Here is a 26,430-nt window from a genome sequence, read left to right as displayed (position 1 = left end):
AACACTCGGACTGGAAACTATGAGATGAATGAAAAGTCTGTTGCAATTCATCTTCCCATCTCACTTGTCACATCAGGACCCAGATGTGATCAACACACCTCTCCCGGTGGAATATCGGCCCACCGCGGACGACGATGGCGCCGCCGTCATCCGCCCGTGCGACCGCACACCCACCAGTTTCGCTCCTCTTCCCGTCTCCTCCGCCCTTCTCCCGCAGCCCGCCAAACCTCGTCTTCTCCTTCAGGGGGTCCCGCCCGTGCAGCACGAGGCGACGCCATGCCGCGAGGTGCTCCCGGATCCCTCCTGGGCTGAGGCGGCCCCGGCGGCCTTCCCCGAGCATCCCTCGCGCCAAACCAGTACCGCAAACAGCTCCTGTTCGGGAAGCCAGCGGCTGAAGAACAAAACTAAGAATTTGTGGAACCCGACGTACGGCTCCTGGGTCTTGGAAAGCTTCAAGGGCAAGAAGACCCTGGCTCACACTCAGTCCGTGCCCCTCTCAAGTTCATCTCAGTCCGCCTCAGAGTGCAAGCGGGCAGGTTGTGAGAGCTCAAAGTGCTCCCACCTCGAACCTCCCGCATCGCCTTCCTGCCAGCTTCCAGCCACACTGAGCCCGCCCCACAGTAAGGGCCAAAGCAGCGCCGGCCCCTCAAAGGGGGGCATGGACCTCGCCAAGCTGCAGAGTTTCCCCTGCGGAAACGTCAATTACGCCTACGATGAGCAAAGCTACGAAGCAGAAAGCTTACCATTGATGGGCCAGACCAAAACCCCGGAAGCCATCAAAAACACCAACTCCGCCCCCAGCATGTCCTCGGTGACGGGCCTGGGCTTGGCGCTGGGCTTCTACACATCCTCCTCCTCCTCCTCCTCCTCTTCGGCCTCCTCCTCTTCGGCCTCCTCTTCCTCTTCCTGCATGCCCAAGCTGCTGCTCAAGCGCCACGCCAGCTACGGGCACGAGGACGTGAGGAGACACACCAAAGCTGAGAAGCCGTCGCGGGACCGAGACTCGGGCTTCTCTCTGTCCGAGGACCTGAGTGTCATGCCAATCTGAGAGTCAACATCATTTTTTTTTTTTTTTTTATTTTTTTTAGATCTATCCTCATGAGTAATTACAAATATTTTTAGATAGATGCATTGTGCATTTTTATCCTTTATTGTGGTCTTTTTTCTTCTTTCTTTTTTTTACATCAAAGGTTCCTGCTATCTTAACAGAGAAGAGGTGCTGACTTTCTTTATCGACTGTGCCAGCCAGGTGAATGATTTGAGCTCATGTAATGGGTCTGATGATTACAATGCTGGAAGGAGACCCTTATAAACTCCTCTGCACTGTGATTTAGAGAGCTGGACTCTTTCATTTGTTTCCTTTTTTTTTTTTTTTTTTTTTACTGTCCCGTTCGGCTGCTGGGTTATGCAGCGTGGTGGATACAGGAGACTTTGATTATACTCCCACTGTTGTTGGTATTAAGATGGCTGTTTATTGGACGACATGCATTTGACCAGAAGGACGTTTGAAAGGGGACAGAGAGAAGATGGAGCAGAGTTACATTTGAGTTGACCTCATCTTGTGCTTCTTATTCCAATCATATTGTCGCCGGAATGCTGAGATATTTTTGACTTCACAAAATAACAAATGCTCGTCTTGAAGGGATAATGTGAAAACACCCTACTTCATAACGTCTGCAATAACGTGTATTTTTTTTATACTGAGATGGTTTTGAAACAAGATAGCAAAATTCTGTAGAAGCTTGCTCGTACCTTCAATTTCAGCTTGACAAAAAAACATTTACCAAGCGACAGTTCGTAGTGTAAGTATAGAGGCGCGCCAATCGATTAATCAACAACTGATCGATTAGCAAATTAATCGACAACTGTTTTGATAAAAATGGAACATTGTTTATCTTTAAATGTTCTGTTTGAAATGAATGTTTAAATACAGGGATGGGAATCCAAAAAAAAAAATGTTTTGTCGAATTTATATTTATTTCATCAGCAATTAGTAGAAAAAAAATAATTGACAGATTGATCGATTGCAGCTCTGCTAGTAAGTCAGGGCACCGCCAATGTATTTGTTGCAATAATTGCAGTTTTAAATGATCAGTTGTAAATAATGTTGTTGTTTTTCAATAATTAATTATAATTAAATTCGCTATGAATGATAACAATTTCAAATGAAAATGAATTAACGTACACATTTTGACCTCAAAGTTTTTCTCACTCGCTTTTTAATTAAAATAATAATAATAATTATTGACTGAAACTGTCCAAATATCGCCAATAAACATTGAACTTTAGAAGGGATGTGTGCACGTCAAAGCCAGATGAGCTCCATTTTGAGTCCTTGAACTAAGCCAAATGAGTTGGCTAATCTAAGCTCAGCTCATGACTATAGAACTCAGGCCAATTTTTTTAACCTCTCTTGCAAGAAATTAAGAATATTTGACAAAATGCTGACATTCCACTTGAAGGAAAGATGGTTTTTGTGTTCGTGTATGTTCATTCGGTGTAGCATGTAGCTATATAGTTATTTAGCTTTAGCATATTGATAAAACGGTATGGATGATGACAGCTGTGAAATATAAGCTTCTTTTTTTTTTTTTACTCGCATCTATACACTGGACTAACATTTTAATTTTAATTTTATTTTTAGTAGTCATAAAGGTATACGGTATATCGCCTTTTTTTTTTCCAGTCAATCACTGCCATTGGATATTACAACACAAGAGTAGTTGTAGTAGCCACGTTTACTCAGCAGGGGGAGGTATTCAGCTGTCACATACACAACGAGCTGCTCCATTCGTGTGTGCTTTTGTCACACGAAAAATGTGTTGAGTATTTATGATTATTGTTGTGGATTGTTCCTCAGATATCAATCTCCACTAATAAATGTTTGTATTTTTAGAATATGGGTTACATAAGGGTTGTAATTTTTTGTATGTTTTGAACCTACTGTTTAGTTGCTCAACCTAGATAAGAAGTTGGACGTTTTTGGTCAGATGTGAAACATGGTTTCATGAGCGCGGCCATCTTGGAAATGGAAGTTAGCCTAGCTGTTGCACTAACAAAAAGTGCTCCGTACAGTAATACACTGAACCAAATTAGAAGTAAACCTTGATTTATATCTGTTCAACTTAAAGATAGAACGACAGCGGGCTAAACGGAAGAAGCTAGCCTGACTGTTACCGTACCTGGTAACTACATTGTGGATAATCTCACAACGATAGATGAAACAATCTGGCCTTTGTGGATTTAGGTCAGAAGGGAAAAAAAATGCTACAAATGTGTCCCGATCGTCCGTATGCGTGTACCTTTAAATGTAAACCCAAGGCACATTGTCTAACACTGTTTGTACATTTTATTTGTACATTTTATTTCCCATTGAGTTGTGATATTTGCAAAGTGTGAACGCTATGCAACGTACCTGTCTTTCACACTCGCATCTAACCACAATGTGCCCAAACTTAATAAACGTATATCAAGCTTATTAGTGTTTATTTGTTATGCGGTTACTCTGTGTGTACGCATCTGTTTTTCTCCCCAAAAGCAGGAAATAAAATGCAAGGGAACCTGTCAGGATGCCACAATAGTGTTTTACTGTTAAAAGGTACAAATCAACAGCGTTTTACTCTGTACTGTAGTTTGACATACATTTGTCTGAGCCATTTTAATATCTTTATATATTTGTCAAATGATGACAGTGTTGAAGAAAATATGAACAATAACAATTTGACCCAATCAGATAACATTTGAAAAAATCGATATTAATTGTTCTGACAAGTCAGAATTCCTAAATCTTAAAACATTTAGTACCTATTCAAAACCTCTAGGGTTCTTGCTTTGACTTGAAAAGATGACAATAATGTAGCCAGTTTGATCATCATCGTCTCTGTTTTCTCATACATCTCAGTTAGCATAACACCTGAATGCACATTTACAGTGGTGTTGCGCCTACTAGTGGCCAAAGTTGGTAAATGCTCTAAATGTCCCATTTAAACGTGTTCCAAAATAATACTCGGGTTGATTCCTTTCATAATAATAATAGTAATAATAATAAAAGTCTGCTGCAAGTGTACATTTGATGTTGTGCTGATAACAGTCAATAGGCAATTGGAAGATCAGTTGTGTTTCACAGGAGACTAAAATGACTCCAATTACAAAGTAACATAATCAATGATTTGTGATAATATAGGCATGGCCAAGATTTTTAGCTGCTACACAAATTTTGTGTTTCACTAACTTTGCGGCTTCAATTTGCACGAGTGATTCGGTTTGCTTATACATTGTTTTAATGATTTAGAATTACGTTTCTAGAGTCCTCAAAAAGATGTTGACCTAGCTGTGCGGTCCAATAAAAACTTTTAAGACTGTGTAAAAAATATTCACTAAAAATATTAAAGCTGCAAAATTTAAGTTCACTTTTAGCCAAGACTGTACAGCTCTGTAAAAACAAGTGTTGAGGTTATGTAATGTGAAGTTAATATTACATCAGAAATATTAATAGATGATTTCTGCACTATTTTTTTTTTAAATATGTTATGAAGGCTTAACTGAAACTGTCAGTTTGTTTGCTCAGTGACTAGTTCTCTGCATCCTTTGTGGCAATTTACATCAACTGAATCTGGATCTTTCTTCTTACCAAGCCCTTTTGGATTATTATGTACTCCCAACACTACATTTTGTCACTGGATGTTAGTTTTGTCCACACATTGCGCACGCCAACTTATTCCACTTTCATTGCTCGTTCAAAGTCTGGCGACCTTTCCCCCACTTGCATGTCCGCAGTCCAAGCCAGGCTCATTCGCCGCTCACAGCCTCCAGGGTGCGGATGAGGTTTTGCAGGCCCAAAAGGTACCCGTCCTCTCGGTTGCCTTCTCGCCAGGGAACGTCGTGCTTCAGCACGTGGCCCTCCGGCAACGGGGTGGTCTTGCCAAAGTCAATAATCCACACCTGAGCGTTGCCCGTGTGGTCGTGGATGAAAAGCAGAGAACTGCCGATGACCTGAAGGAGGGGAACGACACTTCTCAGCGTGACACAGTGCAGCTCCGCAGTGCAATAATAAACAGATTGTTAAATGAATACCTCGAAACTAAGCAATACAGTTAACCACATGTGAGAATAAACAACGATGGATGGATGGATGGATGGATGGATGGGTGGGTGGGTGGGTGGATGGATGGACGGACGGACGGACGGATGGACGGGTGGATGGATGGATGGATGGATGGGTGGGTGGATGGATGGATGGATGGATGGATGGATGGATGGATGGATTGGTGAGTGGATGGATTGGTGAGTGGATGGATGGACGGATGGGTGGATGAATGAATGGGTGGATGGATGGATGGGTGGATGGATGGATGGATGGACGGATGGATGGGTGGGTGGATAGATGGATGGATGGATAGATGGATGGGTGGCTGGATGGATGGATGGATGGACGGATGGATGGATGGGTGGATGGATGGATGGATGGATGGGTGGATGGATAGATGGATGGATGGGTGGCTGGATGGATGGATGGATGGATGGATGGATGGACGGATGGATGGGTGGATGGATGGACGGATGGATGGATTGGTGGATGGATGGGTGGGTTGATGGATGGATGGACGGATGGATGGGTGGATGGGTGGATGGATGGATGGATGGATGGGTGGATGGATGGATGGAGGGTGGGTTGATGGATGGGTGGGTGTAAAATATAAAATACATATACATAAATATAACTATTTTTCCATTGTATTATTTACAATAAACCAATTTACCAATATTTAATTTGATAAATAAATAAATTAATTAATAAATGCAATCAGATGCCACAATAGTGTTTTACTGTTAAAAGGTACAAATCAACAGCATTTTACACTGTACTGTAGTTTGACATACGTTTGTCTGAGCCATTTTAATATGCCTAAATCAATGTGTTCATTATCTATCTATATATATATATATATATATATATATATATATATATATATATATATATATATATATATATATATATATATATATATATATATAGATATATATATAGTATCTTTATATATTTGTCAAATTATGACAGTGTTGAAGAAAATGTGAAAAAGGATGGAAAATATAAAAGAAATATACAAAAATATAACTATTTTTCCATTTTATTATTTACAATTCATAAATAAATGAATAAATAAATAAATAAATAAATAAATGTGTTTCTAATGGTATGGATTGTGAAAGGCTACAGTGGACATAACATGACTCATTGCTCATCATCATCATCATCATCATCATCATCACCTCATGCTGCTTGAAGAACTCCGATGTTTTCAGAGCCTGTTGGATCTCCATCAGTCTGCTTAAGTAGCACTTCTGTGTTGATAAGAAATAATGACTACATTTCATTCATTTCACGTAGAGAGAGCAAAACTGCGGTTTGTTATAATACCACAGAGGGCAGCAAAGAGCAAAAGTGCGATGAGAAAGGAAACACAGGAAACTGTCCGTCTGCTGAGAAACACAATAATCAATAACATTGGCATAAACCAATCAATACTAGCAAGCAAATGCTATTGACACAGCAATACCTAAGAAAAAAAATCCTCTTTTTATTTTCTATTCTATTATTTTGTCAAGTGTCCACTCTCCAGCCAGCATAAAAGCCTGAAGGTTTGCCTTGCACGCAACATTCCGATGTAATCATTTGCACCTGTGCAGCTTTCACATACTATGATGTTGACGTTGCCGCAGACGAAGTCCTTGAACGACTCGATGACGTCCTGCTCCGACCTGGTTTTCTTGAAGTCGGTCCGGCACGTGCCGTCGCATTTCTGAACGCGAGGAAAAGACACAATAAGGTCAGGATGAAACAAGATGTCACGCATGGCAGGCAAAGCTCTCGTTAATTTGTTTAACATGAAGTGAGACATTTTTCAATGGAATTTTTGTTTGTAAACCGAATTGTTCGTTAACCGTGTCATTTTGTGAACCAAGGTTCTACTGTACTCAGTTCACAACACGGGGCACACTATCCAGCCTGTTTTCCATGTCTTCCTATTCCCAACGCAGGTGATTCCAATGACAACTCGTCAGCAAGCTCTAGAGAAGCTTGATAACGATCCTCACCTGTGTTGGAATTGGGAGGCGTGGAAAACAGGCTGGTCGTGTGCCCCGAGGACTACGGTTGAGAAACACTAAGCTGTGGAAACATGTTGTTTCGATAGCATAATTGAGCTAATGCTAGCGAGGTCTTACACAACAAATGGTGACATGTAAGCATGATTTTTTTCTTCTTCTCAGATGAGCACTATTTAAATTTATAAATGAGGAAAAGTATTTTGTGTTAATTTATTTCCCGTTGTTTAAAAAAAAACACACAGGGTACATACAGCAGGACAGTAAAAAATAATTTTTCTTTTTTAACTTATTAACTGCCATTGACGGACGGCTATAGACGTCAAAAATTAATTTTAACTATTTCTATTAGTCTCACATTTTTCCCACTTTTGTTAAAGAGAATGAAAACCCAGGAAAAAAATAGTGTACATTTAAAACAGATATAAATGTTTTGATTAATCGTGAGTTAACTATTGAAGTCATGCGATTAATTACAATTTTAAAAAATTAATCGTCTGACGCCCCTAGTTTTTTTTATAATATTTCTTTTCTTTTTTAATTAGGGGCATCAGGTGATTAAATTTTTTAATTGTAATTAATCACATGACTTCACTAGAATTTTACATCTGTTCTAAATGTACAATAAAAAAAAATCTCGATTTTCATACCCTTGTTAACAAAAGTAGAACAAATGTGAAACTAATAAAAATAGTTCAAATTAATTTTTTACGTCTATAGCAGTCAATGGCAGTGAATGAGTTAATGTTGTACTTTAATATAGTTCAGTCTATGTTTTGTTACTTTTAATTCAGTACAGGAGTTAAATCAGTACTTCTATTACTTCCTTGGGTGTTTTTTTTTTTTTTTAAACAAGTATTTGTAATTCTACTTCAATATACACTCTAAAAGCAGTTGGGTCAAAAGTAACCTACTGGGTTGTTTTATACAAAGTGACCCAATTTTTTGACCCAAGTCAAGGATGAAAGACCCATTTCTTGACTCAAAATTGGGTCAAATCGACCCAAGTAGAGGATCGGTCCATTTTTTGACCCACAGTTGGGTTATTTTCAACCCAACTGCTTTTGTTTTTGTTTGATTGTGGCCCTCTGTGTGTACCTTGATGCCATCGATCCGGAAGCCCATCGTGTTGCTGGAGCTCAGGCTTTCCCTCCACTGCATGTAACGAGGTTTGGTGACGCCACATTGGGAGTGTTCCTGGGCCGTCGGGCCTCCGCTGTCCACCTCCACCATCTTCTTATACAGGTCCTCCCTCGGCTTGGGCCGCACCCGCGCTCGAACCAGTTCTTCCTCCAAGTAGGTTCTACAAGCAGGAGGGGTATGTTTACACACCGTCGGCATTTAATTATTATTATTTTTTTAAAAGGCAACAGTGTGTGAGTTATTTACAAAATGAGTACTTATTTTTTACACTGCCGCTTTGGCAGTTTTCACACCACTGTAGCTGTAAACAAGCACATGTGACTTTTCAGTTTCAGTTTTTGAGACTCACTTCCTCTGCACTGCAGAGGGAAGCTTAGAGGAAACTCTAGCGTGCCGGCGTTCAACAGAGCGTTCGCGCAAGTAAGCGGTTTTGAAAGTGTGCGGTTAACAAACAAAGCGGAGTCTCCAGGGACGCCCCGAGTGTGTGGATGTGATGCGAGCATGCCATCGTGCAGCGAGTGTGTGTGTGTGTGTGTGTGTGTGTGGACGGGTGGTTTAGTTTATGAAGCGTTTTCTGTAACAAGAGGGAAGTAACCAACTCGTTTGCGCATATTTAGTGAGTAAATGCGCAAGTTGCTGTGGCAGGAAGCCAAGCATAAAATATGCGCTAAGAGCAGGTGTTGCCTTTTAGAGCACTCCATTTTAAGTAGTAAATACTATCACCATTCTCTACATCTCATTTAAAGCAATCTAAGCCCGGTGGTTCCCTCTCCCCTCCCCCTTCCTCCCCCTTGCTGCCTCTCCCTCCTCGCCTCTCCCCGCCCGTCCTCCGCCTCCTTGTCCCCTCTCCCTCGTCGCCCTTCCTCCTCCTCTCCCCCTCTCCTTGCGTCCCTGCCGCTGCCCCCTGCCCTTCTTGTCGTCCCCTTCCCTCCTCCCTTCCCCTTCCCCGGTACGCCTTCCTTCCCCTCCCCTGGGCCGGGGGCTCCATCCATGGCCCGGGTCTCGGTGCTATGGGGGCCGGCGGGGGTGGCTGGGGTTTGGTGTCGTGCCCGCCCCGCTCCGGTGGGCGTCCTGACACCTCGGGCGGGACCCAGTATCCGGGGGGCGAGCCCTATCGCCCCGCCGGACGGGTCCCATATGCCCGCCGGGGTCCTGGTGGGGTGGGTGGGGGCTTGGTGGGCCGGTGCGCCTCCTGCCCCCGCCCGGTTGGGGGGGGCCCCGCTGGTCACACCTCTTAACTCACTACACTAGGTTTGCACAATACACTTTTATAGACATATAGGGCACATAACACACTTTGGGGGGTGGGGTAGGGTGGAAACACCGTCTTCACCCTACAACTCCCCTCCAATTTTAATACACCACACAACTTGTGGGTGGGGGGGGGGCTTGGGGGCCTGTGGGGGTGCCATCGGTTGGGGGCCGCAGTATAGAGCAGTGCTGCGGTCCCCTGTCCGTGTCGCCACCCCCCCCCCCCCCCCGCCCTATCTATTTTTTTTAATGCACCACATACACTCAGCAACATGCTTGGGTGGCGGGTGGATCGGAGCGTGGGAATATCATTTCCATCGGCTCCGGTTCACCTGCTCCTAATTTTAATGCACCACACACACACACTTGTATATACACTGGGTGGGGTCACATTCACGGTTTAGGGGTAGAGTTCGCCAGTCCGCGAGCTGGCGGACTCAGTAACAGGGGTTAATTTTCACAAAGAACGCTGGGGTGACGACCGGGGCCTTCCCCCGCTGGGCCTGGGGTTCGGGGGTGTCGGCCGCCCTCCGGTGCCCCCATCTCCCCCTTCTGCCCCCGGTGTTCCGTCCTTCCACACGGCGGGGGGTGGGGTGGGCGCGGCTGCCCTCTCCGCTCCGCTGTCCGGCCCCTCTTCGGCGCCGGTGCCTGGGTGCGGGTGGTCCCCGGGGGCTGGGGGTCGGGGGTTGGGGGGCTGCCGGTTGGTCGGGGTGGGGTCGGGGGGGGGGGCGGCTTTGTTGGGGGGGGGGCGGTGGTGGGGGTTGCGGGGTGGGGGGGTGCTGGGGGTGGGGGGTGTCTGGGGGATTGGGGGCATGGGGGCGGCTGGGGCTGGGTTGGGGTGGGTGGCGGGGAGTGGATGGGGGGCGGGGGGTGGTGGGGGGGCGGGGGTTGGGGGCCGGTGGGGTGCCTGGTGGGCCTGCAGTGCCCCGTCCTGCTGCGTTGGGCCGGGGGCGCGGGCCGTGTTGGGGCGGGGGGCGCTCCTGCTCCTGGGTTTGCTCTCCGGCCGGTGGCCCTGGTGGGGCCCGGGGGTCGTCCTTTGGCGCTGCCGCGGCCTGGGGGGCCCTGAGGTGTTGCGCTTGCTCTGTTCCGGCGGGGGTCGACGGCTCCCCTCTTTGGTGGAGATTTTCATGCATGCCAGATCCACCACACCAGCATCTACCGAAACTCAGACACAATCTGTTTCCTCCTCAGGTTATTGAATCGGTGGAGGCTGGTGTCTCGGATCTCACGCGGCTTCGTCTGTCCTTCCTTCCTTTTCTCGGTCTCTCCGTTGGTCTCTTGAGGCCTCCCTGACTTTATGTTTTTTGGATTTGTTGGGGTCTGGATGTTTCTTGGGCTGGGGAGGAGTTCTGGTGGGGGGTGTCTGGTCGGTGCTGGATTTCACCTTCCTTGGTTTTCTTCGGTCCCCTCGGGTCTCCTGGTGTTCGATTTAGGTGAACGGTATAAGATTTTTTTTTTTTCTAATAGGTTTTCTGGTGAGCTAACAAACACACGCACGCACGCACGCACACACACATACTCACCCACACACACACAAAAAAAAAAAAAGTATGTATGTATGTATGTATATATGTATATATGTATGTATATATGTGTATATATATATATATATATATATTTAAAAAAAAAAAAAAAAAAAAAAAAAAAAGAGCAATGATGATGACATTTCCGAATGAACAATACTGAGCTCTTATAAGAAAAAAAAGAAAAAAAAAAAAAAAAAAAAAAAAAAATAAAGCAATCTAAGCCTAAGTAGCCAACTTAAATGGAAGTCAATCCCACTAGTCTAAATATGGTTTTCTGGTTAATATTGCATTAGTGGAGTATGAGTTAAGCAGCAAAAATCCAGCCACTCAGGGGGTCGGCCATTTTGCCACTTGCTGTCGACTGAAGATGACATCAATGTTGCTCAGGTAACAACCAATCACAGCGCAGCTTCAGAAAGCAGGTGAGCTCTTATTGGCTGTTGCCTGAGGAACTGTGATGTCATCTTCAGTCGACAGCAAGTGGCAAAATGGCCGCCCCTGAGATGGACGGCTGGATTTTGCTTCATAACTCATATTCTTTTTTTTTTTTTTTTTTTTTTTTTTTTTTATAAATATATATATATATACACATATATACATACACACATACATACATTTTTTTTTTGTGCGTGCGTGCGTGCGTGTGTTTGTTAGCTCATAACTCATATTCTAAAAATGTAATATTAATCAGAATGTCATGTTTAGACTAGTGAGGTCACATATGAATGTGAATGTAAAAAGTTGTTTGTATATTGTTTCCTATACAGCCCCCACTATTAACTCATTCGCTGCCATAAATTGATGAAAAAAAAAAGATTAAAAATTTGGGGTGACAGGCGATTACAATTTTTCATCGCATGACTTCACGATTAATCACAAATTTAATGTCTGTTCTAAATGTGCAATAAAAAAATTCTAGGTTTTCATACTCTTGTTAACAAAAGTGGGGGAAAAAATGTTGAACTAATAGAAATAGTTCAAATGAATTTTTGACGTTTATAGCAGTCAATGGCAGCGAATGAATTTAACAAAAAGATGATTAAATATTCGGGGCGTCAGGTGATTAACATTTTTTATCGTAATTAATCGCATTACTTCACGAGTTAACTCACGATTAATCACAAATTTTACATCGGTTTGAAATTTACAATTTAAAAAAATCTAGGGTTTCATACTCTTGTAAACAAGTGTGGAAACAAACCTAAAAGAAATAGTTCAAATGAATTTTTGACGTTTATAGCAGTAAATGAGTTAATATTGTTTTTGTGGAATATGAATATAAGCAGAACAATCATTCCATTTTTAACCATCTCAGGGTGGCGGCCATTTTGTTATGGCAACGACTAATCATAGCTCAGCTTAAGAAAATGGTGAGTCGTGATTAGTCATTACCTGAGCAGTGAGCAACTGTGATGTCATTCTCAGTTGACAGCAAGTGACAAAATGGCCGCCCCCTGAGATGGATAAAAATTGGTGTATTTTGCTGCTTAATACGTATTCCACAAACACAATATCAACCAGAATGCCTTGTTTAGACTATATACAACATATTTTTGAAAATAAAATTTTGGGTTTGACATTTAAAAGAGAAAATAAGTGAAAGAGGTGTCCCTATAGAAACATAATTAATCCCCAGCGCGATGCCAAGCAAAGCCCGGTTACCTCACTCCCATCTTGCAGTCCATGACATTTGGAAGGTCAAAAGCTGCCAGCAGGTCAGCCATGTGTATGAAAGACTCCCCGTCTTTCTCCACCACGCCGTGGTAAACGGGCACAAACGGCAGCAGCGAGTCACCTCTCAGCCTCTCAAAGCACTGCACCTCATTTTCGGAAAGTCTCTTCAGAATGCTGCCCTCGTCCGCTGCTTTGAAGTTGCCTGAGACGACGTGTTCAACCTTTTTAGCTTAGTTTTAATGATTCCGAATGAATGGAGAGAATCGTGTGGGCCAACGTCACCTTTATGGCCGGCGAGCTGCACCCAGTTTAGCTTCCTTCTGTGGGCAGCGCTAAAGGGCCACTGGACGATGGTCTTCAACTTCCACCATGGCTTGTTCTGATGAACACGTGCATAATCAGGTTAGAGTTTAAAAAAAAAAAAAACTTTAAAAAAAAGAAGAAGAAAAAAAAGACAGGTTTATTTTATAGGCAGAAAATAAAATTTCCAAAGAGCAATTGGAGAAGAAGGTGAAGAGCACTATTTCCATATTCGTTCTATGATTTTTGTTATTTCCCCCCGACCTTTGACCTTTTGATCATTTCCAGGTAAAGAGATTTCTCACAAGATCTCTTTACACTAAATAAATTGGCCAAGAATGTATGATGATGATGATGATGATGATGATGATGATGTGAACCCAGTTGGCCAGAAAAAGTAACATCTGAATTATGCACAGGATGCTGAGTGTTGTTGTAAAGAAGTTGTCGTAAAGTACTTTGTACAGTATGTAATGGCTTCGTCTTCACTTGTTCATTCACAAGTGTGTTTGGTTAGAAGTTATATTGATTATTCAAAGCATAGAAGAGATATACAAAAAAATCTATCAGATTTACATTAAGCATTGTCCAGACAACACAACCATTAAGTGTGTCCTGAAGACGAAGAAAAAAACATTTCACAGGTTTTGTATCAGGAGCAGAAAATGAATGGATTGATGGATGTTCTAAATTACAATACTTTTGGAAGAGAGTGTTTGTTTTTTTTTTACCAGCTTTTCTAGCGTGTTACCAGTGCTTTCTACTGTTATTTTTAACGCATTTGCCCACAAAGTGTTTACTTACAGTACACAAAGTTGTCACACAATTTCCTTAACCAAACATCAAGCATGAACACACCCAAAAGACAGCAAGTGAGTAATTTCATTCTTTTTTGTTTTTTAAACATTTCATAAGCGCCGGTATTATGGAAGCCCAAAAGTGTCAAAATTCAATAAATAAAAACGTCATTTTGAAATAAATATCCTTTAGATAAATAACAGGCAATTATGTATTGTGGCCATTCAATTGTATAATGTGTTAGTATTATTATGAAAAGTGTAATCATTATGAAATATTTAATCAAAATAAAATATTAGTTACATATTAAAGAATAGCATGAACACTTTTCATATGAATACTAATACAAATGTGTAATGGCCACATTACATAATTGCCTGTTTTTTATCTAAAGGATATTTATTTCAAAATGACGGCTTTATTTATTAAATTTTGACACTTTTGGGCTTCCATACTGTAAGAGCCATTTTTCTGTGAACTTGTTTATTTGTTGAACCTCCCACCACTTGGGGGAGCAGTGGTGCCCATTTGCCCTGGCCTGAGGCTACTTAATCAGCGGGGTGATGAGTCTCAGGCGTAACCAGTGGCAGAAGAAAAACTGTTTTAAACCGCGGTCGGGGGCGTGGTGGGGTGATCGTGTCTGGTCATTATGGACTCACGTTCTCTGTCCAAGTGGAAACAAAATTGAAACAAACTGTAAGTAAAATAAATGAGCATTGTGAAGTCGAAACTGGAGCCACGCGTCAAAACAACAACCCACAGGTAACCATGGTGACCCGTTTTGATTGGCAAGAGGGTCACCACAAGCGCATTACACGGCGTGCTAAATCAAACAATACGAAGTACAGCACATGGACCCAGTGATGTAATGTGGGTTTCCTCTTTGTCTGTAAACTGTAATATTTTATGACTATTGCAGGAGTTGTACCAAAAATGCTTAATTGTTCTGTTTTGACTGTCAAAGTGGTATTGAATGAGCAATATGTGTATAAATGTGGTCGGAGTTCGCAGAGGACTACTGTAGTGCAAAAAAAAAAAAAAAACCTAAGCATTAATTTTCTTGTAGATTGTTGAACATTTTGAGAGCATATTTTGTTGTCTCGTAAGACTACAGAATAGTGAAGTTAAAAAAAGAAAAAAAACACGACAGCGCTGAGTTACTGCTTTACTTGTCAGAAATGTTTATTTTACATGCTTGTTTGGGGGACTCCCTCCTTCACTGCTACGTTCTCTTCCCTGTCTTTCTTGTAACACGTGTGAATATGCAAACACACACACACACACACACACGCAAAGAAAACAAAGTGACAGCTTGCATATTTCACAGACATTCAACTGTGCTTCACACTTTAAACGAACTTCCTGTTTTATTTCCCTGCCATAAAAGCGGTTAGAGTTGGAATGTTTTATACATTTAAAGTGACGTTATCTCACTTCTTTAAAAGATGACAAACACACGGTGGTAGTGGAAAAGGTTATTCCCATGCGTCGGTGTGCAAGTTTGACATGTCCTCTTCCACGGACGTGTTGGGGACGTCATGTCTCTCATCGTGAAAATGATGGAAACAGGAAATGAAACTGAGACTTTTATGTTTCACTAATTACTTCTCAATTCATTATTCCGTTCCTGTGTCTGCATGAACTTCCTGAATATTTATGTATTTCGTCATTAATCTTATTGTATTTATATAACGATTGCAATATTTATATTTATATTATATATTTTATATACATTACATGTATGTGTTCCATAAATAACATTGGTCAAAAATGATGTTGCTTCTGTTAATGTTCTTGAATTGAAGGAAATTAGTTCAAGGGTTGGGTAGAGAAAAGCCAGTACTTTCATCCGTTCATATTCTATCGTGCATGTCCTCTTTTAGTGTCTATCACAGGAAAAATTTGGGAAAGAGGGGTACACCCTCTACTGGTTGCCAGCCAATTACAGGGCAGACACGCTTTGGTGAATAGAGGCTTTTTGATTAATTAATAAATAAATATTTTTGGGGATTTTTTTGTGTGAAAAAGTTGTTTTATTTAGAAAGCTTATCTTTTCCTTATTTTAATTATCTTTTTAAAAATTATCTTTAATTCATTCACTGCCATTAATTTGAACTATTTCTATTAGTTTAACATTTCCCCCCCACTTTTGTTAAGAGTATGAAAACCTAGATTTTTTTGATTGTATTAGAACAGTTATAAAAATTTGTGATTAATCGCGAGTTAACTAGTGAAGTCATGTGATTAATTACGATTAAAAAAAAGATTAAAATAAGTTTTTTTTTAAAGAAAATATTTTTTTAAATTAAGGGCATCAGGCGATTAAAATTTGTAACCGTAATTAATCGCATGATTTCACTAGTTAACTCACGATTAATCACAAATTTGATATCTGTTCTAAATGTACAAAAAATATATAGGTTTTCATACTCTTGTTAACAAAACTGGAAAACAAATTTAAACTAATAGAAATAGTTAAAATTATTTTTTTTTAAAAGTCTATAGCTGTCAACGGCAGTGAATGAGTTAAAAATACTGATAATCATATATAATACATTTTCTAAATTTGCTACTATTAAAAGAAAAAAGTAGGCTATGTACAGTTTGCAAGGGTTGACAAACATAGTACCTCAATAATGCTAAAATTTGTAGTAAGTTAATTTTTGTGAGGGGGAAAATGCATAAAATGAGTTTTTGCACCTCATGTTGGTTTGCTGTCTCAGTTTAGTGCCATTTTTGCGCATTGTTAATTTAATGAGAAAAGTCAAAAGATGAGGCTCCTCTATTATTTCTAAGCGCGGATTTCTATGCAATTGCATCTCCACAAAGTAGAGCGCCCAAACCTCATATTTATTTATTCATTTAATTGTAATTCGATATGTTGGTTTGCTCTCACAAACTTACTCATATGAATTTGGTGACAAAAGCCAAAAGCTATCCTCCATGCAATACTTTGCATTCATTTAAAGCTGTACGCTTCTCTGATTTGTTGTTATATAAGGTGTGTTTGGTATGTGTTTTTTTTTCCCCCCTCAGGACTGCGGCCCTCTTTGTGTTTGGCCAGAGATTCCTGGCGTGTGGGACACCAAGGCTGACAAAGCAAAGCTGATCCAAACGGTTGCCCATGGCAATGCTGCGAGCACAGGCTGCAGAGGCACTCACTTTCAAGGAGAAAAGTGAGCAGGCAGGCAGACAGACTGACTGACGTGACTAATACCTGCCACATCCAAGTGTGCTGACACCGTTGAGGGGGTGATACAAACTCATTAGCATGTAAGCAGCAGAAATGACGAGTCTCTTCTGAGCGCTTAACTTGTGAAATAGTGATGTGCAAGTGATATTGACTTCCTGTAGTGGTGCCTTGTTAAATGTCAAAGCTCTATTTGCTCAAAGGCAAAACATGAAAAGAGCATTTATTGCACAACGCTATGCTAGCCTTTCTCAAATGTGAGTTTGCGTGGGCGGAGAAGGCCACTGGATAGAACTGGTAATCAACACAAATGCCTATGAAGGGATATTTCTATCATCTTTGGAAATGGTGGATGACGGCAACGTGCGAACGCGCGCTCTTAACAGGTCATCCGTACAGAAAAAATGACAAGTGCAGACCTTTTATGGAGAAGAGAGGAGAATAGGGGGGAAAAGTAACGTCTAGTGGTGACAGTGTTGACATAAAGAAGACAAAATGGTCTGTGAACGCACTCCGCCTTGCAATTCTCTGAGTTGGGAACAACTACTGTGAGAGAAGCTGTAACTCTTCATGGCAAATATGCTATTCCGTCTCACAAACTGTGCTCAACGACAGCACATTAAGTCTGACTAAGATGCATCTACAAACAAAATATTTACATGTACACACATTTCCACCCTCAGCTTCTGTTTGATTTGAGGCCACTCCCTTTGCACCTGCAGTTTGTGTGCCCAAGGAGTGACCCAACTGCATAATACTGCAAATACTCGGCCTTATTTCAAGGTATCGTACTTACGACCTTTTGCGGCGATTTTGCGATCAGAAATTAAAAGATAGAAAATTGTCATTAACTCATTCACTGCCATTGACGGCTATAGACGTCAAAAATTCATTTGGAACTATTTCTATTAGTTTAACTTTCTCCACTTCTGTTAACAAAAGTATGAAAACCTAGGAAAAAAATAATTGTACGTTTAGAGCAGATATAAAATGTGTAATTAATCATGAGTTAACTATTGAAGTCATGCGATTAATTACAATAAAAAAAAATGTAATCGCCTGACGCACTAACTAACAAGATTATGAAAACCTAGACATTTTTTAATCATCTTTTTTTGGGGTGAAAAAAAGAAAAGATTGTTAAAAATTCAGGGCGCCGGGCGATTACATTTTTTAATTGTAATTAATTGCATGACTTCACTAGTTAACTCACAATTAATCACACATTTTATATCTGTCCTAATGTACAATAAAAAAATCTAGGTTTTCATACTCTTGTTAACAAAAGTAGAAAAAATGTTAAACTAATAGAAATAGTTCAAATGATTTTTTTACGTTTATAGCCGTCAATGGCAGTGAATGAGTTAAGTTCGTGCAATTTTAAGGGAAGATTTCAAAAGTACTAGTGGTATCGGGTCTTACTTCAAAAGTGCCCTGAGGTAAGCATAACTCGTTTTAGTTGATGCGCACTGCAAGGCTCATTAAGGTGATGAAGGCCTTTGATAAGTCACTAGACATAAGCAGAAATAACCTAATTTCATTGGGCTTAATGACATTGCAGAACGATTATCTGTTATAATGGGAAACGCTATCGCCAGCTTTGCCCAATATGTCTTTATTATGAACTCAAACAAGACAAAATGTGTACAAACACGGGAGCCGACAAAGGTCTAAAAGCTCGCAAATGTAGAAGTGGCTTATTTCCCCGCATGGTGAAGTACCCGCATTGACAAATGATGGCACTTGAAAATCAAAGCAGGCAAACGGACTTTTAGCACTGTGTAATTGGCCCCTTGTTTATTGCCTGAAAGAGGATCCTTCGGGAGGATGTTGTTTGCTTACTTCTGTTTATGTGCTACAATTATTCTGGCTTTAGCCCCCGCCAATTAAGCCCGCCGTAGTGCGGGTAATCCTGGCAACGACGGCACAGCAGGTCAAGGATCTCATTCAATTCATTTGCGCTGTTGCTTTCAGTTGATTGATGCGTGAAATGAAATTAAGACGCATCAATCGAAATGTGCAGGAAGATTCTCTAACAGGGAAATCCCAATGAGACAGTTGGACAAAGGTCTCGCACCTTTGGAACACTCTCAAATGAACTGCTCGCCAAAGCATACATTTGCTAACAGAAATACAGACTCATAAATAGATGCATTTTAGCTACCCCTCAGTAATATTGTTAAGTTTTTGTACCTTAGATAGTAAATAATAATAACATTCCCGTTGATTTCAGTTCATAACTAGCCGTAAAAATGGTACGATGGTGAACCCTCGTTACTCGTAAGGATTAGGGACTGAAACCTTGCATAGCAAAAATTTGCTATATATAAACACAGAAACATTTTGAATTGCCTAAAATTGTTTAAACCCTAAACGTAGCCTGCCCCAAACTTTGATTCCAAAACACTTTTACCCTCTGGCCTAGTTCAATTATTATGATTCATTCAAACTTGTTTGTGGACATTTTTGGGGCATAGTCTGTAACTAACATTAATTAACATCATTTTTTTTTTCAATAGCATAAATAATACATAATTTGCTGCTATGGATAGTGTGAATGTAAGAAATCAAAACGGTTGATTGTTCATTATAAAGTGAAATGTTTCAAGTAAAAAAAATTGTTTTTTTATCCAAATACGTGATTATTCTATATAGGATTTTCAGTAACAAACTGAAATAGTCGATAGCTGAAGACTTACATTCAACCTCCCCGTTGTATTACATTTTTATTGCTTAACACGATTAACGGATCATTTGCTCCTCAAATGAAGCCAACGATTAGCAAAATTACCTCTCAAATAAAAACACTATTAAAAGCCTTTTGTGATTTATTGATGTTGTTTCAACCTGATAAACTTCTTATAATGATGGACTCACCTCTACAGTGTCCACCAGGGGCTCCAGAGTGATGATGCCTTTACTTTTGCTCTCATTGTCGCTAAGCAGGTCATCCTCTGATTCCACCGCGGAGGAACCGGTGGAGGAGACGGAGGAGGTGGACAGCTTTCTACGCATGCTGCCGTCCCCCGCCTCGCCTTCCTCCCAGTCCTCCTGCTTCATCTCCCGCGAGAAGCCGCCCCCGTCCGGGGTGATGGTCACCTGCGGTACTCGGGATGCCTCCATCACACTTCCGAACGAGCTCGCCTGTTCGATTTGCGCGACCCATTTTGGGAGTTCATCGCACTCTGTGGGGAATCACTTGTCAAAAAAAAAAAAGTCAGCCCGAAGTCGTGTGAGTTCCTACGCTATTGAACGCATCGTGGCGGAGTACGACAGAGACCTCCGAGGCTTGTGCTGTTTTCAGGAGTTTCCAGTTTGTGTGGAGAATGTTTCAATATTCAAACAGCCCGTACGACTTCCTCGTTGCCTCTGTGAACGCATCGTCGCCTGTGGTGCGCGCTGGTGCAAGACGCGCGTTCATGTGGTTCACGCCTGCGCATTCAATCCAAAACGGTGTACAGGAGGAGCGAGTGAGCAAACTTTTGTATCCATTTGATGTTAAAAACGGGTTGATAGTCCAGGTCCAGGTCATTCATAGAAGATGTAATAATAAAGTTGTTATATATAAAACAATAACTACTACTACTAATACTACTAATAATATAATAATTCAGTTTTTAGTCATAATTAACTTTTGATTAATTATTCCATTGTGAAATTATGTATTTTAGTTTATTATTTTTTGTATTTTATTATATACAATAAAAACAAAATAAATTAGTTAAAACAAATTGAATACATATATGTAGAATAGGTTAAAAATCAGTTTTGATAGTAAAATGATTTATTCTTATTTTTATGTTATTAATACCATTGTTTAATTTAAAAAACATATATCATTCATATAACGTTAATTTTTCAAAATATTTACATTTATATGAATATGTTTTTAAATGAGAGAAATCAATACATACATTTTAATTAACCTTTTTTGGATGGGGGTGGGCAAAAAAACTGCAAGAAATCACAAGACTCTTTTTCACGAAAATGCTCAGGTGGATAGCAGGAATAAAGAATGACGTGGCCACATGTTACTGTAGGCCCTGAATATATTCATAATCTTAATAATTATAATATTAAAAAAGATAGATTGATAGATAGCAAATGTAATGGAAAATAGTCTATAATACAAAATATATTCACTGTTCTACTAAATATACTAATATCTAGTTGCACTACTACTTCTAAAAAATATATAGAGTGCAAGTGTTTATAAAAACACGCGCGCACACACAATTTTCATGACATTTTAAACCACCATTTGCAATTATTTTATCGTTATATTAGTTTATACAGCCTATTAAATTCAAATGTAAGTGTCCCTAAATTACTCCTTTAAAAGATTGTTGGGTTTAATTTCTCACTGAACTCATTTACTGCCATAAATTCATAAAAAAAAAAAGATTATTAAAAATTGGGGGCAAGCGGCGATTACATTTTTTAATTGTAATTAATCGCATGACTTCACTAGTTAACTCACTTCTTTAAAAGATGACAAACACACGGTGGTAGTGGAAAAGGTTATTCCCATGCGTCGGTGTGCAAGTTTGACATGTCCTCTTCCACGGACGTGTTGGGGACGTCATGTCTCTCATCGTGAAAATGATGGAAACAGGAAATGAAACTGAGACTTTTATGTTTCACTAATTACTTCTCAATTCATTATTCCGTTCCTGTGTCTGCATGAACTTCCTGAATATTTATGTATTTCGTCATTAATCTTATTGTATTTATATAACGATTGCAATATTTATATTTATATTATATATTTTATATACATTACATGTATGTGTTCCATAAATAACATTGGTCAAAAATGATGTTGCTTCTGTTAATGTTCTTGAATTGAAGGAAATTAGTTCAAGGGTTGGGTAGAGAAAAGCCAGTACTTTCATCCGTTCATATTCTATCGTGCATGTCCTCTTTTAGTGTCTATCACAGGAAAAATTTGGGAAAGAGGGGTACACCCTCTACTGGTTGCCAGCCAATTACAGGGCAGACACGCTTTGGTGAATAGAGGCTTTTTGATTAATTAATAAATAAATATTTTTGGGGATTTTTTTGTGTGAAAAAGTTGTTTTATTTAGAAAGCTTATCTTTTCCTTATTTTAATTATCTTTTTAAAAATTATCTTTAATTCATTCACTGCCATTAATTTGAACTATTTCTATTAGTTTAACATTTCCCCCCCACTTTTGTTAAGAGTATGAAAACCTAGATTTTTTTGATTGTATTAGAACAGTTATAAAAATTTGTGATTAATCGCGAGTTAACTAGTGAAGTCATGTGATTAATTACGATTAAAAAAAAGATTAAAATAAGTTTTTTTTTAAAGAAAATATTTTTTTAAATTAAGGGCATCAGGCGATTAAAATTTGTAACCGTAATTAATCGCATGATTTCACTAGTTAACTCACGATTAATCACAAATTTGATATCTGTTCTAAATGTACAAAAAATATATAGGTTTTCATACTCTTGTTAACAAAACTGGAAAACAAATTTAAACTAATAGAAATAGTTAAAATTATTTTTTTTTAAAAGTCTATAGCTGTCAACGGCAGTGAATGAGTTAAAAATACTGATAATCATATATAATACATTTTCTAAATTTGCTACTATTAAAAGAAAAAAGTAGGCTATGTACAGTTTGCAAGGGTTGACAAACATAGTACCTCAATAATGCTAAAATTTGTAGTAAGTTAATTTTTGTGAGGGGGAAAATGCATAAAATGAGTTTTTGCACCTCATGTTGGTTTGCTGTCTCAGTTTAGTGCCATTTTTGCGCATTGTTAATTTAATGAGAAAAGTCAAAAGATGAGGCTCCTCTATTATTTCTAAGCGCGGATTTCTATGCAATTGCATCTCCACAAAGTAGAGCGCCCAAACCTCATATTTATTTATTCATTTAATTGTAATTCGATATGTTGGTTTGCTCTCACAAACTTACTCATATGAATTTGGTGACAAAAGCCAAAAGCTATCCTCCATGCAATACTTTGCATTCATTTAAAGCTGTACGCTTCTCTGATTTGTTGTTATATAAGGTGTGTTTGGTATGTGTTTTTTTTTCCCCCCTCAGGACTGCGGCCCTCTTTGTGTTTGGCCAGAGATTCCTGGCGTGTGGGACACCAAGGCTGACAAAGCAAAGCTGATCCAAACGGTTGCCCATGGCAATGCTGCGAGCACAGGCTGCAGAGGCACTCACTTTCAAGGAGAAAAGTGAGCAGGCAGGCAGACAGACTGACTGACGTGACTAATACCTGCCACATCCAAGTGTGCTGACACCGTTGAGGGGGTGATACAAACTCATTAGCATGTAAGCAGCAGAAATGACGAGTCTCTTCTGAGCGCTTAACTTGTGAAATAGTGATGTGCAAGTGATATTGACTTCCTGTAGTGGTGCCTTGTTAAATGTCAAAGCTCTATTTGCTCAAAGGCAAAACATGAAAAGAGCATTTATTGCACAACGCTATGCTAGCCTTTCTCAAATGTGAGTTTGCGTGGGCGGAGAAGGCCACTGGATAGAACTGGTAATCAACACAAATGCCTATGAAGGGATATTTCTATCATCTTTGGAAATGGTGGATGACGGCAACGTGCGAACGCGCGCTCTTAACAGGTCATCCGTACAGAAAAAATGACAAGTGCAGACCTTTTATGGAGAAGAGAGGAGAATAGGGGGGAAAAGTAACGTCTAGTGGTGACAGTGTTGACATAAAGAAGACAAAATGGTCTGTGAACGCACTCCGCCTTGCAATTCTCTGAGTTGGGAACAACTACTGTGAGAGAAGCTGTAACTCTTCATGGCAAATATGCTATTCCGTCTCACAAACTGTGCTCAACGACAGCACATTAAGTCTGACTAAGATGCATCTACAAACAAAATATTTACATGTACACACATTTCCACCCTCAGCTTCTGTTTGATTTGAGGCCACTCCCTTTGCACCTGCAGTTTGTGTGCCCAAGGAGTGACCCAACTGCATAATACTGCAAATACTCGGCCTTATTTCAAGGTATCGTACTTACGACCTTTTGCGGCGATTTTGCGATCAGAAATTAAAAGATAGAAAATTGTCATTAACTCATTCACTGCCATTGACGGCTATAGACGTCAAAAATTCATTTGGAACTATTTCTATTAGTTTAACTTTCTCCACTTCTGTTAACAAAAGTATGAAAACCTAGGAAAAAAATAATTGTACGTTTAGAGCAGATATAAAATGTGTAATTAATCATGAGTTAACTATTGAAGTCATGCGATTAATTACAATAAAAAAAAATGTAATCGCCTGACGCACTAACTAACAAGATTATGAAAACCTAGACATTTTTTAATCATCTTTTTTTGGGGTGAAAAAAAGAAAAGATTGTTAAAAATTCAGGGCGCCGGGCGATTACATTTTTTAATTGTAATTAATTGCATGACTTCACTAGTTAACTCACAATTAATCACACATTTTATATCTGTCCTAATGTACAATAAAAAAATCTAGGTTTTCATACTCTTGTTAACAAAAGTAGAAAAAATGTTAAACTAATAGAAATAGTTCAAATGATTTTTTTACGTTTATAGCCGTCAATGGCAGTGAATGAGTTAAGTTCGTGCAATTTTAAGGGAAGATTTCAAAAGTACTAGTGGTATCGGGTCTTACTTCAAAAGTGCCCTGAGGTAAGCATAACTCGTTTTAGTTGATGCGCACTGCAAGGCTCATTAAGGTGATGAAGGCCTTTGATAAGTCACTAGACATAAGCAGAAATAACCTAATTTCATTGGGCTTAATGACATTGCAGAACGATTATCTGTTATAATGGGAAACGCTATCGCCAGCTTTGCCCAATATGTCTTTATTATGAACTCAAACAAGACAAAATGTGTACAAACACGGGAGCCGACAAAGGTCTAAAAGCTCGCAAATGTAGAAGTGGCTTATTTCCCCGCATGGTGAAGTACCCGCATTGACAAATGATGGCACTTGAAAATCAAAGCAGGCAAACGGACTTTTAGCACTGTGTAATTGGCCCCTTGTTTATTGCCTGAAAGAGGATCCTTCGGGAGGATGTTGTTTGCTTACTTCTGTTTATGTGCTACAATTATTCTGGCTTTAGCCCCCGCCAATTAAGCCCGCCGTAGTGCGGGTAATCCTGGCAACGACGGCACAGCAGGTCAAGGATCTCATTCAATTCATTTGCGCTGTTGCTTTCAGTTGATTGATGCGTGAAATGAAATTAAGACGCATCAATCGAAATGTGCAGGAAGATTCTCTAACAGGGAAATCCCAATGAGACAGTTGGACAAAGGTCTCGCACCTTTGGAACACTCTCAAATGAACTGCTCGCCAAAGCATACATTTGCTAACAGAAATACAGACTCATAAATAGATGCATTTTAGCTACCCCTCAGTAATATTGTTAAGTTTTTGTACCTTAGATAGTAAATAATAATAACATTCCCGTTGATTTCAGTTCATAACTAGCCGTAAAAATGGTACGATGGTGAACCCTCGTTACTCGTAAGGATTAGGGACTGAAACCTTGCATAGCAAAAATTTGCTATATATAAACACAGAAACATTTTGAATTGCCTAAAATTGTTTAAACCCTAAACGTAGCCTGCCCCAAACTTTGATTCCAAAACACTTTTACCCTCTGGCCTAGTTCAATTATTATGATTCATTCAAACTTGTTTGTGGACATTTTTGGGGCATAGTCTGTAACTAACATTAATTAACATCATTTTTTTTTTCAATAGCATAAATAATACATAATTTGCTGCTATGGATAGTGTGAATGTAAGAAATCAAAACGGTTGATTGTTCATTATAAAGTGAAATGTTTCAAGTAAAAAAAATTGTTTTTTTATCCAAATACGTGATTATTCTATATAGGATTTTCAGTAACAAACTGAAATAGTCGATAGCTGAAGACTTACATTCAACCTCCCCGTTGTATTACATTTTTATTGCTTAACACGATTAACGGATCATTTGCTCCTCAAATGAAGCCAACGATTAGCAAAATTACCTCTCAAATAAAAACACTATTAAAAGCCTTTTGTGATTTATTGATGTTGTTTCAACCTGATAAACTTCTTATAATGATGGACTCACCTCTACAGTGTCCACCAGGGGCTCCAGAGTGATGATGCCTTTACTTTTGCTCTCATTGTCGCTAAGCAGGTCATCCTCTGATTCCACCGCGGAGGAACCGGTGGAGGAGACGGAGGAGGTGGACAGCTTTCTACGCATGCTGCCGTCCCCCGCCTCGCCTTCCTCCCAGTCCTCCTGCTTCATCTCCCGCGAGAAGCCGCCCCCGTCCGGGGTGATGGTCACCTGCGGTACTCGGGATGCCTCCATCACACTTCCGAACGAGCTCGCCTGTTCGATTTGCGCGACCCATTTTGGGAGTTCATCGCACTCTGTGGGGAATCACTTGTCAAAA

General features: G+C 40.0%; 2 protein-coding genes and 1 long non-coding RNA gene across 5 annotated transcripts in view; 2 read left to right on the top strand and 1 right to left on the bottom strand.

Moving 5' to 3' along the window:
- ltk (leukocyte receptor tyrosine kinase) overlaps window positions 1-3,566 on the top strand; it is a 51,985-nt gene extending 48,419 nt beyond the window's left edge. For both annotated transcript variants that reach the window (XM_086094268.1, XM_086094267.1), the window contains exon 29: window positions 77-3,566. In XM_086094268.1, the coding sequence (XP_085950394.1) occupies window positions 77-1,048 (972 nt within the window). In that variant the 3' untranslated portion in view covers window positions 1,049-3,566. The remainder of the gene's footprint in view (window positions 1-76) is intronic.
- On the bottom strand, window positions 3,565-20,414 carry itpka (inositol-trisphosphate 3-kinase A). 2 transcript variants are annotated; one of them, XR_015097019.1, is made up of 8 exons: window positions 19,864-20,414; window positions 12,981-13,077; window positions 12,687-12,900; window positions 8,203-8,407; window positions 6,699-6,800; window positions 6,419-6,477; window positions 6,271-6,342; window positions 4,918-4,992 (listed from the first exon to the last, which is right to left on the bottom strand). XR_015097019.1 is itself a non-coding variant. In XM_086094271.1 (7 exons), exons 1-7 carry the CDS (start codon window positions 20,107-20,109, stop codon window positions 4,789-4,791), a joined length of 1,140 nt encoding a protein of 379 aa, XP_085950397.1. In that variant the 5' UTR covers window positions 20,110-20,414; the 3' UTR covers window positions 3,565-4,788. The 2 variants fall into 2 exon arrangements, 1 of the variants encoding a protein (XP_085950397.1); XM_086094271.1 differs by lacking the exon at window positions 6,419-6,477 and having other exon boundaries at window positions 3,565-4,992.
- On the top strand, window positions 19,783-26,312 carry LOC147162876 (uncharacterized). The gene is made up of 3 exons (XR_015097020.1): window positions 19,783-20,456; window positions 23,069-23,305; window positions 26,169-26,312. It is a non-coding gene; the product is annotated as an uncharacterized LOC147162876 (long non-coding RNA).
- The last annotated feature ends 118 nt before the right edge of the window (window positions 26,313-26,430 follow it).

The sequence above is a fragment of the Leptonotus elevatus genome, chromosome 14, assembly GCF_054856555.1.
Source record: "Leptonotus elevatus isolate MCC_2025b chromosome 14, RoL_Lele_1.0, whole genome shotgun sequence".
Taxonomy (NCBI): Eukaryota; Metazoa; Chordata; class Actinopteri; order Syngnathiformes; family Syngnathidae; genus Leptonotus; species Leptonotus elevatus.
Note: the sequence above shows the minus strand (reverse complement) of the source record. Positions and strands in the feature narration are given on the sequence as shown.